Source organism: Agelaius tricolor, unplaced genomic scaffold (genome assembly GCF_023055355.1).
Source record: "Agelaius tricolor isolate 1412-34295 unplaced genomic scaffold, bAgeTri1.0.p SCAF_69, whole genome shotgun sequence".
NCBI lineage: Eukaryota > Metazoa > Chordata > Aves > Passeriformes > Icteridae > Agelaius > Agelaius tricolor.
In genome coordinates this window covers 1341531-1354651 of record NW_027269329.1, presented here as the reverse complement: position 1 = coordinate 1354651, position 13121 = coordinate 1341531, and the positions used below count along the sequence as shown (strand labels likewise).

Below are 13121 nucleotides of genomic sequence, written 5' to 3'. Positions count from 1 at the left end.
ACCGGCCCCAAATTCCCAAACATCCCAAAACCAGTCCCAGAACCAGTCCCAAAATACCCAAAACCATCCCCAAAATAGAACCAAACCCAGGGCCAAAAGAAGGCCCCTAATACCCCAAAACCAGCCCCAAGTGCCCCAAAACCAGGCCCCAAAACCAGTCCCAGAACCGGCCCCAAAACACCCCAAAAAGACCTCAAAAAACCCCAAAATAGAACCAAACCCAGGGCCAAAACCAGGCCCCAAATACCCCAGAACCAGCCCCAAATACCCCTCAACCAGCCCCAAAACCCCCCAAACCACCCCAAAAAACCCCAAACACCCCAAAAAACGCAGCCCAAACGTCACCAACATTTATTTGCTGATATTTACACGGTGGGTATGGGGGGTGTGGGGGGCGCTGTCCCCTCCCGGGTTTTGGGGTCCCCCGGGTGTCCCCATTGTCCCCTCCCGGGTTTTGGGGTCCCCAAGGTGTCCCCATTGTCCCCAGGCTCGGTGACAGCCGCGCGTGGGGGGCGAAAATTTGAAAATTCCCGAATTTTCCCCCAATTCCGGAAAATCCCAAGACAGGCAGGGACCCTCCAGAGACCCCAAAAACCCCCGGGGACCCCCAAAAAACCCCCCCGGGGACCCACCCGGGCTTGGAGCCCCCCTCCCCAAAACAGCCCCAGGCAGGGAACTGGGGACAAACCCGAGGGTTTTGGGGTCAGAAATGGGGAAATTCGTCCCTTTGTGGGGTCAAGGGGATCGTCCCACCCCAAAACATGCGGGGACCCCCAAAACCCCCAGGGACCCCCCAAATTCTGGCTCTGCTGCCCCTGATCGGGATCTGCCTCCCCAGAACAGTCTCAGGCAGGGAATTGGGGTCAGACCCGAGGGTTTTGGGGTCAGAAACGGGGAAATCTGTCCAGGTGTGGGGCATGGGGGATCCTCCCACCCCAAAACATGCGGGGACCCCAAAACCCCCCAGGGACCCACCCAGGCTTGGAGCCCCCTCCCCAAAACAGCCCCAGGCAGGGAACTGGGGACAAACCCGAGGATTTTGGGGTCAGAAATGGGGAAATTCGTCCCTTTGTGGGGTCAAGGGGATTGTCCCACCCCAAAACATGCGGGGACCCCAAAAGCCCCCGGGGACCCCCCAAAAGCCCCTCTGGGACCTCCACCTTGGGTCCCCCTCCCCAGCACAGCCCCAGGCAGGGAATTGGGGTCAGCCCCGAGGGTTTTGGGGTCAGAAACGGGGAAATCCGTCCGGCTGTGGGGTTCTTTGGGGTCGGGGTTTGGCACACGACGCTCACAGCCCTTCCAGGGGTCCCGGCGCTGCGGGGCCCTGCGGGGACACCCCGGGGCTTGTGGGGTCCCCAAAAGGGAGGAGAGCCCGGGATCGGCCCCGGGGTTGGGGGCAGCGCCCTCCCCAGCCCTTCAATGCCCTTTTTGGGGCCATCCCCAGCCCTTTAATGCCCTTTTTGGGGCCATGCCCCAACCCTTTAACCCCACTCTTTTGGGGCCATTCCCAACCCTTTAATGCCCTTTTTGGGGCCATTCCCCTCCCCAGCCCTTTAATGCCCTTTTTGGGGTCCCCCAAATGTCCCTTTTTGGGATCATCCCCAACCCTTTAATGCCCTCTTTGGGGCCATCCCCCACCCTTTAATGCCCTCTTTGGGGTCATCCCCAACCCTTCAATGCCCTTTTTGGGGCCATTCCCAACCCTTCAATGCCCTTTTTGGGGTCCCTCAAATGTCCCTTTTTGGGGGCATTCCCCCAACCCTTCAATCCCCTCTTTGGGGCCGTTCCCCAACCCTTTAATGCCCTTTTTGGGGCCGTTCCCCCTCCCCAACCCTTTATCCCTCCCTCTCTCTTGGGGTCCCCAATGTCCCTTTTTGGGACACCCCAACCCTTTATCCCTCCCTCTCTTGGGGTCCCCAATGTCCCTTTTTGGGCTCAGCCCCCCCCAAAGCCCCTTTCCCCTTTCCCCCGGCAGTTTGGGGCTGGGGGTGTCCCCAGGTCCCGTTTTTGGGGTGTTTTTGGGGTGTTTTTGGGGGGTTTGGGGTCGCTCACCTGGCCTATGTCACCTCCTCGGCCGTGTCCTCGGGCCCTTTCTGCTCGCCGCCCCCCGGGGGCGATTTCGGGGCCTCGGGCTGGGGTTTTTGGGGTTCGCTGGGTTCCTGTGGGGCCTCGGGGGGGCTGGGGCCCTGCGGGGCGACATCGGGGGGCCCCTGAGGCTTCTGGGGTCCCCCCGCCGTTTTTGGGATCCCCATGGTTTTTGGGGTCCCCGTGGTTTTGGGGATTCCCGAGGGTTTGGGATTTTTATGGGTTTGGGATTTTTATGGGTTTGGGATTCTCCTGGTTTTGGGATTCCCAAGGGTTTGGGATTTTTATGGGTTTGGGATTCCCAAGGGTTTGGGGATTTTTATGGTTTTTGGGATTTTTATGGGTTTGGGATTCTCCTGGTTTTGGGATTCCCAAGGGTTTGGGATTCCCAAGGGTTTGGGATTTTTATGGGTTTTGGGATTCCCATGGTTTTGGGGTCCCCCTCAGTTTTTGGTATTCCCAAGGTTTGGGGATTTTTATGGGTTTTGGGATTCTTGTGGTTTTTGGGATTCCCGAGGGTTTGGGATTTTTATGGGTTTGGGATTCCTGTGGTTTTTGTGGGGATCTCCCCGCAGTTTTTGGGGTCCCTGCAGTTTTTGGGATTCCTGAGGGTTTGGGATTTTTATGGTTTTTGGGGTCCTCCCCCGGGTTTTTGGGGTCCCTCCCCGGGTTTTTGGGTCCCCTCCCCGGGTTTTTGGGTCCCCTCCCGGGATTTTTGGGGTCCCTCCCGGGTTTTTGGGGTCCCCCCATGGTTTTTGGGGTCCCTCCCGGGTTTTTTGGGGTCCCCTCCCGGGTTTTTGGGTCCCCCCCGGGTTTTTGGGGTCCCCCCCGGGTTTTTGGGGTCCCGACCTGGTCGTTGCCCTCGGGGGGGCTCCTGCAGACGATGTCGCTGAACTGCGGCTCCCCGGGGCTCTCCTCGGGCGGCGCCGTGGGTGTGGCGGCTGCGGGAAAATGGGGGAAAAATGGGGAAAAATGGGGGAAAAAACACAGGGAAAATGGGGAATAAATGGGGAAAAAACATGGGGAAACGGGGAAAGAAACCGGGGAAATGGGAAAAATGGGGGAAATGGGAAAACAGGACAACAAGAAAATGGGTAAATGGGAAAACGAGAAAAATGGGAAAACCAGGAAAGCAGGGAATTGGGAATTTGGGGAGTTGGGAATTTGGGGATTGGGAATTGGGGATTGGGGATTTGGGATTGGGGATTTGGGGAGTTAGGAATTCGGGATTAGGAATTGGGGAATTGAGGAGTTGGAAATTGGGGAGTTGGGAATCGGGGGAGTTGGGATTTGGGATTTGGGCAGTTGGGAATTGGGGGATTTGGGAATCGGGGGTTTTGGGATTTTGGGCAGTTGGGATTTGGGGCAGTTGGGATTCGGGGCAGTTGGGATTTGGGGGATTTTGGGCAGTTGGGATTTGGGCAGTTGGGATTTGGGCAGTTGGGATTTGGGGCAGTTGGGATTCGGGGGTTTTGGGATTTGGGGCAGTTGGGATTCGGGGCAGTTGGGATTTGGGGCAGTTGGGATTTGGGATTTTGAGCAGTTGGGATTTGGGGTTTTGGGATTCGGGGCAGTTGGGATTTGGGGTTTTGGGATTTTGGGCAGTTGGGATTTGGGCAGTTGGGATTTTGGGCAGTTGGGATTTTGGGCAGTTGGGATTTGGGGTTTTGGGATTCGGGGCAGTTGGGATTTGGGGGAGTTGGGATTGGGGCAGTTGGGAATTGGGGGATTTTGGGCAGTTGGGATTTGGGCAGTTGGGATTTGGGGTTTTTGCCCACCTGCCTCGGCCGCCTTCTCACTGTTGACCCTCCAGCACCAGAAGGCGCCGCCCAGGCTCACGGCCACCAGGATGAGAGACAGAACCACATAGCCCGAGGTGGAGAAGGCTGAGGGACCCCCTGGGCATGGGGACAGCCGGTGGGACACCCCAAAGTGGGACACCCAGTGTGGGACACCCCAAAGTGGGACACCCCAACTGTGACACCCAGTGTGGGACACCCAGTGGGACACCCAGTGTGGGACACCCAATGTGACACCCACTGTGGGACACCCAGTGGGACACCCCATAGTGGGACACCCCAACTGTGACACCCAGTGGGACACCCCAGCCCTATCCCTGTCCCTGTCCCTGTGTCCCTGTCCCTGTGTCCCCATCCCTGTCCCCATGTCCCTGTCCCTGTCCCTGTCCCCTCACCTCCGCCCTGGCACAGGCTCTGCAGGTCGAACAGGGCCTGTCCCCTGTCCCTATCCCCATGTCCCTGTCCCCATGTCCCCATCCCTGTCCCCTCACCTCTGCCCTGGCACAGGCTCTGCAGGTCAAACAGGGCCTGTCCCTGTGTCCCCATCCCTGTCCCCATGTCCCTGTCCCCATCCCTGTCCCCTGTCCCTGTCCCTGTGTCCCCATCCCTGTCCCCTGTCCCTGTCCCCGTGTCCCCATCCCTGTCCCCGTATCCCCATGTCCCCCTGTCCCTGTCCCCTCACCTCCGCCCTGGCACAGGCTCTGCAGGTCGAACAGGGCCTGTCCCCGTGTCCCTGTCCCCATGTCCCTGTCCCTGTGTCCCCATCCCTGTCCCCTGTCCCCATGTCCCCATCCCTGTCCCCTCACCTCCGCCCTGGCACAGGCTCTGCAGGTCGAACAGGGCCTGTCCCTGTGTCCCCATGTCCCTGTCCCCGTGTCCCCATGTCCCTGTCCCCGTGTCCCCATGTCCCCCTGTCCCCTCACCTCCGCCCTGGCACAGGCTCTGCAGGTCGAACAGGGCCTGTCCCTGTGTCCCCATGTCCCTGTCCCCGTGTCCCCATGTCCCTGTCCCCGTGTCCCCATGTCCCCCTGTCCCCTCACCTCCGCCCTGGCACAGGCTCTGCAGGTCGAACAGGGCCTGTCCCCTGTCCCTATCCCCATGTCCCTATCCCCATGTCCCTGTCCCCTGTCCCCATGTCCCCATCCCTGTCCCCTCACCTCCGCCCTGGCACAGGCTCTGCAGGTCGAACAGGGCCTGTCCCCTGTCCCTATCCCCATGTCCCTGTCCCCATGTCCCCATCCCTGTCCCCTCACCTCCGCCCTGGCACAGGCTCTGCAGGTCGAACAGGGCGACCTTGTGGTCGGCGGGGTTGCTGACGGTGCAGGCGTAGGTGGCGTTGGTGGCGGCGGGCGGCAGCGCCAGCCTCAGGGTGGTGCCGTCGGGGGACAGCTGGTGGCGCCCGGGCCCCAGCTGGCCCCAGGTGAGGCTGTCGCGCCGCCAGGTGACATTGACGGCGCCGCGCCCGCTGCCCTGGCACTGCAGGGTCAGGTTGCACCACTCCAGGGTGCTGGCCAGGAGCTGGCTGCGCGTCCGGGGGCTGGGCACGGCCTCTGCGAGGGGCACGGGCATGGCACCGAAAATAACAGAAAAAACCAAAAAAAATCCACCCAAAAACCCCAAAAAACTCCAAAAAATCCCCCCAAAATCCCCTTGAGGCACGGCCTCTGCGAGGGGCACGGGCATGGCACCGCAAACAACAGAAAATACCCCAAAAAATCCAGCCAAAAAACCCCAGAAATCCACCCAAAAACCCCCAAAAAATCTCCCCAAAAAACCCCCCAAAAAAATCCCCAAAAAAACCCCAAAAATCCCCCCCAAAACCCCCCAAAATCCCCCTGAGGCACGGCCTCTGCGAGGGGCACGGGCATGGCACCGCAAACAACAGAAAAAACAAAAAAAATCCACCCAAAAACCCCAAAAATCCCCCCCCAAAAAACCCCCCCAAAAACCCCCAAAATCCCCCTGAGGCACGGCCTCTGCGAGGGGCACGGGCATGGCACCGCAAACACCAAAATAAACAAAAAAAAAATCTACCCAAAAACCCCAAAAAACCCCAAAAAATCCCCCCAAAATCCCCTTGAGGCACGGCCTCTGCGAGGGGGCACGGGCATGGCACCGCAAATACAAAAATAAACAAAAAAATCCACCCAAAAAACCCCAGAAATCTCCCCAAAAAACCCCAGAAATCCACCCAAAAACCCCCCAAAAAACCCCAGAAATCCACCCAAAAAACCCCCCAAAAAACCCCCAAAATCCCCCTGAGGCACGGCCTCTGCGAGGGGGCACGGGCATGGCACTGCAAACACCAAAATAAACAAAAAAAAATCCACCCAAAAAACCCCAAAAATCCACCTAAAAAACCCCAAAAATCTCCCCCCCAAAAAACCCCAAAAACCCCCAAAAATCCCCCCCCAAAAAAACCCCAAATCCCCCAAACGCCCCAAGGCACCGACCCTGCCTGGGATGGACGCGTTGAGGCCTGGGCATCCCCCAGCGCTGCCTGAAACCCCATTTGGGGGCCGTGCCTCAGTTTCCCCACCCAAACCCCACCTTAGCTGAGTGAATAATTAAATTTACTAATTAATTAACCAATTAACCGTTCCCCCTCGCCGCAGACGGACAGATTGAGGGTCTGACCATCCATCAGTGTCCCCTGAAACCCCATTTCTGCTCCGTGCCTCAGTTTCCCCACCAATGACCCGCCTTAACTGAGTGAATAATTAAATGAATTATTCTAAATTATAAATGAATTCTATTATAAATTAATAATTAATGAAAGAATGAATGAATGAATGAATGAATGAATGAACCATTCCCCCCTTGCTGTGCATGGACAGGTTGAAGGCCTGGTCTTCCCCCAGCGCTGCCTGAAACCCCAATCCTGCTCCGTGCCTCAGTTTCCCCACCAATGACCCACCCTAACTGAGTGAATCATTAAATGAATTATTCAATTAATAATTAACGAAAGAATGAATTAATGAACCATTCCCCCCTCGCCGTGCATGGACAGGTTGAAGGCCTGGTCTTCCCCCAGCGCCGCCTGAAACCCCATTGCTGCTCCGTGCCTCAGTTTCCCCGCCCAAACCCCACCTGAACCCACGGAACCATTCCATTAACTCGCGAATTAATGAACGCAGCGCCGCCTCACCGTAGACGGACAGGTTGAAGGTCTGGTCATCCACCAGGGCCGGCTGCAGTTTGATGCGGGCCCCGAAGACGCCGCTGTCGCCGCTCTGCAGCGCCCGCAGCCGCAGCGCGGTGCCGTTCACCAGCTCCAGGCGCCGCCCGAAGCGGTCGCGCGGGTCCGGGCGCTCCAGCCCCGCCGGGCCCACCTCGGCCACCTGGATGGTGGCGCCGGAGCCGCCCGAGAAGCTCCACTCGATCTCCTTCACCGTCTGGTTGGGCAGCAGCGACGGCGACAGCAGCACGGAGCCGCCCAGGACGCCGTTCACCTGGCGGGGAGGGGCCCGCGACTGCCCGAAGAGCAGCTCTGCGACACAGAAACGGCACCTGAGACGCTCTGGGGACAGTTTGGGGACATTTAGGGACAGCTGGGGACAGCTGGGGACATCTAGGGACCTCCTTGTTGGAGGGGACAGCAGCATGGACCCAGCCAGGACAGCCCAGGACTGCCCGAAGAGCAGCTCTGCGACACAGAAACGGCACCTGAGAGGGTCTGGGGACAGCTGGGGACAGCTGGGGATAGCTGGGGACATTTAGGGACATTTAGAGACAGCTGGGGACATTTAGGGACCTCCTTGTTGGGGGAACAGCAGGACAGACCCAGCCAGGACAGCGATCACCTGGCGGGGAGGGGCCCGCGACTGCCCGAAGAGCAGCTCTGCGACACAGAAACGGCACCTCAGAGGGTCTGGGGACAGCTGGGGACACCTGGGGACAGCTGGGGACAATAGGGGACATCTAGGAACCTCCTTGTTGGGGTCACAGCAGCACGGACCCAGCCAGGACAGCGATCACCTGCCCAGGACTGCCCAAAGAGCAGCTCTGCGACACAGAAACGGCACCGAGAGCGTTTGGGGACAGTTTGGGGACATTTAGGGACAGCTGGGGACATCTAGGGACCTCCTTGTTGGAGGGGACAGCAGCACGGACCCAGCCAGGACAGCGTTCTCCTGCCCAGGACTGCCCGAAGAGCAGCTCTGGGACACAGAAACGGCACCTGAGAGGGTCTGGGGACAGCTGGGGACAGCTGGGGACAGCTGGGGACATCTAGGGACCTCCTTGTTGGGGTGACAGCAGCACAGGCCCAGCCAGGACAGCGATCACCTGCCCGGGACTGCCCCAACAGCAGCTCTGCGACACAGAAACGGCACCTGAGACGGTCTGGGGACACCTGGGGACATTTAGGGACATTTAGGGACATCTGGGGACATGTAGGGACAGCTGGGGACCTCCTTGTTGGGGGGTGACAGCAGGACAGAGCTGCCCAGGACAGCGATCACCTGCCCAGGACTGCCCAAAGAGCAGCTCTGCGACACAGAAACGGCACCTGAGAGGGTCTGGGGACAGTTTGGGGACATTTAGGGACATTTAGGGACAGCTGGGGACATTTAGGGAACTCCTTGTTGGGGGGACAGCAGCACAGACCCAGCCAGGACAGCGATCACCTGCCCAGGACTGCCCACAGAGCAGCTCTGGGACAGAAAAATGGCACCAGAGTGGGTTTAGGGACACTTGGGGACATTTGGGGACGCTTTTAGGATTTTTGAAGAGCATTTTGAGGATGTTTGGGGATGTTTTAGGGACACCTGGGGACGTTTTTAGGATGTTTGGGGCCATTTGAGGCCATTTTGGGGTCATCTGGGGACATTTGGGGACGTTTTTAGGATGCTTGGTGAAGTTTTGAGGACATTTGGGGACACTTGGGGACATTTTGGGGACGTGTTTAGGATTTCTTTTGGGGACTTTTGGGGCCATTTGGGGAGGAAGAGGAGGAAGAGGAGGAAGAGGAGGAAGAGGGGGGTCCTGGCAGCGGCCTTGGCTGGGTTCGGAGCCATTGGTGTCACCAAAAAAAGAGGGAAAAGCAGAAATTTTGGGGGAAAAGCGGCCAAAAAGGTGAATCAATCCCAGGAGAGGAATTTCCTTCAAAAAGAGAAGGAAAAAAAGGAAATTTTGGGGTAAAAGCGGCTGCAAAAGGGGAATTCTTGCAGGTCTGGAGTGGTGTGCGAGCGGGTGCTGCTGAAAAAAGAGGGAAAAGCAGAAATTTTGGGGGAAAATCGGCGAAAAAGGCGAATGAACAAACGGGGGGGCTCTGAGCCTCCAAAAAAGAGCGGGAAAGGCAGAGGTTTTGGGGGAAAAATCGGCCAAAAAGGTCAAAAGCTAAAAACTACAGGTTCAGATGCGGCCCCATCTGAACTCGGGGCTCTCACCAGAACAACGCTCCAGGAGAGACTGGGTGGAATTCCCAGCCAGAATTTCCAAAACCTCATTTTCTGCCTCAAAACGCGCCTCCTGCAAGAGCCCTGCAGAAAAGCGAGAGGGGATTTTCTTTTTGGGCGGAATTTCTGCAAAATTGGGGCTTTTTGGGGCAGAATTTCTGCAAAATTGGGGCTTTTTGGGTAGAATTTCTGCAAAATTGGGGGGTTTTGGGGTAGAATTTCTGAAAACTAGGGGTTTTTTTGGATAAAATTTCTGCAAAATTGGTTTTTTTTGGGGAGAGTAGAATTTCCACAAAAATGGAGTTTATTGACGGTAGAATTCCTGCAAAATTGCGGTTTTTGGGTAGAATTTCTGCAAAACTGGGATTATTTTGGGGGGCAGAATTTCTGCAAAATTGGGGCTTTCTTGGGAGTAGAATTTCCACAAAAATGGAGTTCATTGGGGTAGAATTTCTGCAAAGTTGCAGTTTTGGGACAGAATTTTTGCAAAACGGGGGTTTTTGGGGCCAGAATTTCTGCAGAATTGGCGATTTTCTGGGCAGTAGAATTTCCACAAAAATGGAGTTTATTGGGGGTAGAATTCCTGCAAAATTGTGGTTTTGGGGTAGAATTTCTGCAAAATTGGGATTTCTTGGGGTAGAATTTCCACAAAAATGGAGTTTATTGAGGGTAGACTTCCTGCAAAATTGCGGTTTTGGGGTAGAATTTCTGCAAAACTGGGATTTTTTGGGGGGCCAGAATTTCTGCAGAATTGGGGCTTTTTTGGGAGTAGAATTTCCACAAAAATGGAGTTTATTTGGGGCAGAATTCCTGTAAATTTGGGGTTTTTGGGGCAGAATTTCTGCCCAGTTCCAGCTCGCAGGAGCCGCTGGGCAGCCCCAGGCAGGGACAAAACCCCAGAATTTTGGGGTTGGCGACTCCCCCCGACCCCGGCCCCAGGGGAAGGTTCTGAGATTCCAGTCGGGATTTTTGGGGTTTTTTTCCCTTTTTTTTTTGGCATTTCCCTGGGAAAATCCCGCCCGGCGCCGGCAGCGCCCCCGCCCCGCGGCCACCGGCGCCGGGAATGTCCCGGGAACTTCGGGAATTTCGGGAATATCCCGGGATTTCGGGGGCTTCGGGAATTATCCCGGGATTTCGGGAATATCCCGGGAATCATCCCGGGATTTCGGGAATTTCGGGAATCACCCCGGGAATTTCGGGACCAGCGGCTCCACCCGCTGCGGACGGGCCGGGTCCCCCCCGCCTTGGGGACATCCCCGGTGTCCCCTCCCTGTCCCGGTCCCCATTAAACCGGGCTTAAACCCGGGTGGCTGCAAGGCCCGTTTGGCCCGGGCTTGATTCCTGCTTTTCCCCGGTTTAATTCCCGCTTTTCCCGGGTTTCGTTCCTGCTTTTCCCGGGTTTGATTCCCGCTTTTCCCGGGTTTGATTCCTGCTTTTCCTGAGTTTCATTCCTGCTCATCCCAGGTTTAATTCCTGCTTTTCCAGGATTTGATTCCTGCTCATCCCAGGATTGATTCCTGCTTTTCCCGGTTTAATTCCTGCTCATCCCAGGTTTAATTCCTGCTTTTCCTGAGTTTCATTCCTGCTCATCCCAGGTTTAATTCCTGCTTTTCCAGGATTTGATTCCTGCTCATCCCGGCATTGATTCCTGCTCATCCCGGCATTGATTCCTGCTTTTCCCGAGTTTCATTCCCACTTTTCCCGGGTTCGATCCCTGCTCGTCCCGGGTTCCATTCCCGCTTTCCCAACCCGGCTTTAAAGCCGAGGGAATTTTCCAGCGCTCGGTGAAGTTTTTTGGGGGGTGAAGCCCCCCCAGAGCCCGGGCGAGGACGCTGAGGGCAAGGAGGGGCCGGGGAGGGGCTTCCCAAAATCCCCTCCCGGATTCCAAAATCCCCCCGGGATTCCAAAATCCTCTCCCGAATTCCAAAATCCCCTCCCGAAAATTAAAATCCCCCCGGGATTCCAAAATCGTCTCCTGAATTCCAAAATCCCCTCCCGAATTCCAAAACCCCCCGGGATTCCCAAACCCTCTCCCGACTTCCAGGACCCTCTCCCGGTTATTCCCAAACCCTTTCCCGGTTATTTCCAGGACCCTCTCCCTGTTATTCCCAAACCCTCTCCCGGTTATTCCCAGGACCCTCTCCCGATTATTTCCAGGACCCTCTCCCGGTTATTCCCAAACCCTCTCCCGATTATTTCCAAGTTTCCAAGACCCTCTCCCGATTATTCCCAGGACCCTTCCCGGTTATTTCCAGGACCCTCTCCCGGTTATTCCCAAACCCTTTCCCGGTTATTCCCAAACCCTCTCCCTATAATTTCCAGGACCTTTTCCCGGTTATTCCCAAACCCTTTCCCGGTTATTTCCAGGACCTTTTCCCGGTTATTCCCAAACCCTTTCCCGGTTATTTCCAGGACCCTCTCCCGGTTATTCCCAAACCCTCTCCCGATAATTTCCAGGACCTTTTCCCGGTTATTCCCAAACCCTTTCCCGGTTATTCCCAAACCCTCTCCCGCTCTGAGCCGTCTCCATCCCCGTCCCCATTTCCCGCCGGGGTTTGCAGCCCCCCGGGGCTCCCCGAGCTTTTCCCGGGGTTTTTCCCGGTTTTCCCTCCCGGGAGGGCCCGGTTGATGCTCGGCCCCTCCCGCGCCAAGCGCCGCCCCGGCTCTGCCTGTTTATCCCAGATTTCGGGTTTTTTTGGGAGCACGCGGCTCTCCCGCAGCGCGGAGAGGAGGGAGAGGGAGGAGCGGGATCCATCCCTGCTCCCGATCCACCCCAAACCTCCGAAATCCCCCGAAATTCCCCCAAAACCCAACTCCAGCCTCGCGTTTAACCCCGCGTCTCTTCCCAGCGCTCCGGATCCCGGGAATTCGGGCTTTTCCCACCTTTCCCGGGCCGGTTTTTTGGGGCATCACCTGGCGGCACCGTCCCCGCCGGGCCAATTAATCACGGAGGCAAACGAGCCCCGTAATTAGAGCTGCCCGTGCGGCCGGGATGCTCCCGGAGGGCATTTACGGGAATTCTGGAATCTTTGGGAATTCCGGGGGGATCCCTCGCTCCCGGCTTTACGTAAGGAGCCGAGGAGGGGGGAAAAAAATAATTAAAAAATAAAAAAAATCGCAGCCCCCCCCCGCCCCAAATCCAAATAAAAACCCCAAAAATTCCGCGTGGGGAGGCGGGGGGGGGGAGAGCCCGGGGGGTCCGGCCCCGCTGGATGCGAAATTCCAGAGCTTTCCATGGATCGGGGAGGGCCGGGGGGTCCTGGCCGAGCCCCCCCGGGGGTCCCGCGGCCCCGGGGCCGCCCCCAACTCACCTGGGCCGAGCCCCAGCAGCGCCAGCAGCAGCGAGGGCAGCCGCGCTTTGCCCCGCGGCCATTCCCGCTCCATCCCCGTGGATCTGGGGTTTATTTTATCCCGGGAATCGGCTCGGCTCGGCTCGGAGCGGGATCAGCGGCCGGAGCGGCTCCGAGGAGCGGGAGGAGGAGGAGGAGGAGGAGGAGGAGGGGGAGGAAGGAGGAGCGACCACCCCGGCGCCGCAGCCCGAGGGGCGCGGGGCATCGCGGGGCTCAGGGAGACGGGATCGCCATGGGGGAACTGCGGGAATGGGGGAAAAACAGCGGGAATGGGGGAAAATCCGGGATTGGGGAAAAATCCGGGATTGGGGGGGGGAACGGGAATGGAGGGAGTGCGGGAATGGGGGGGAAAATCACCGGGAATGGGGGGAAAAATCACCGGGAATGGGGGAAAAACACCGGGAATGGGGGGGAAAACAAACACCGAGAATGGGGGGGAAAAACGGGATTGGGGGGAAAAACGGGGATGGGGGAAAAACGGGGATGGA

At 57.6% G+C, this 13121-nt stretch overlaps 1 protein-coding gene across 3 annotated transcripts; it reads right to left on the bottom strand.

Annotated features, from left to right (window-relative positions):
* Window positions 1–336: 336 nt before the first annotated feature.
* Window positions 337–12987, bottom strand: LOC139585122 (SLAM family member 8-like). 3 transcript variants are annotated; one of them, XM_071417578.1, is made up of 7 exons: window positions 12595–12987; window positions 7033–7374; window positions 5138–5434; window positions 3864–3983; window positions 2935–3026; window positions 2053–2219; window positions 337–1324 (listed from the first exon to the last, which is right to left on the bottom strand). In XM_071417578.1, the coding sequence occupies exons 1-6, from the start codon at window positions 12665–12667 to the stop codon at window positions 2058–2060; spliced, it is 1086 nt and encodes a 361-aa protein (XP_071273679.1). In that variant the 5' UTR covers window positions 12668–12987; the 3' UTR covers window positions 337–1324; window positions 2053–2057. The 3 variants fall into 3 exon arrangements, with proteins under 3 accessions (XP_071273679.1, XP_071273681.1, XP_071273680.1); XM_071417580.1 differs by having other exon boundaries at window positions 2053–2186; window positions 12595–12974; XM_071417579.1 differs by lacking the exon at window positions 12595–12987 and adding an exon at window positions 7910–7974 and having other exon boundaries at window positions 7033–7394.
* Between the last annotated feature and the right edge of the window lie 134 nt (window positions 12988–13121).

What these genes read in the sequence shown, in the direction of transcription:
- LOC139585122 (XM_071417578.1), bottom strand. Translation starts at nt 12,667, where the DNA reads ATGGAGCGGGAATGGCCGCGGGGCAAAGCGCGGCTGCCCTCGCTGCTG. An exon ending in CTTCAACCTGTCCGTCTACG is followed by an intron (nt 5,435 to 7,032) that starts GTGAGGCGGCGC and finishes TGCCCCTCGCAG; the next exon opens with AGGCCGTGCCCAGCCCCCGG. An exon ending in TGAGAAGGCGGCCGAGGCAG is followed by an intron (nt 3,027 to 3,863) that starts GTGGGCAAAAAC and finishes ATTTTCCCGCAG; the next exon opens with CCGCCACACCCACGGCGCCG.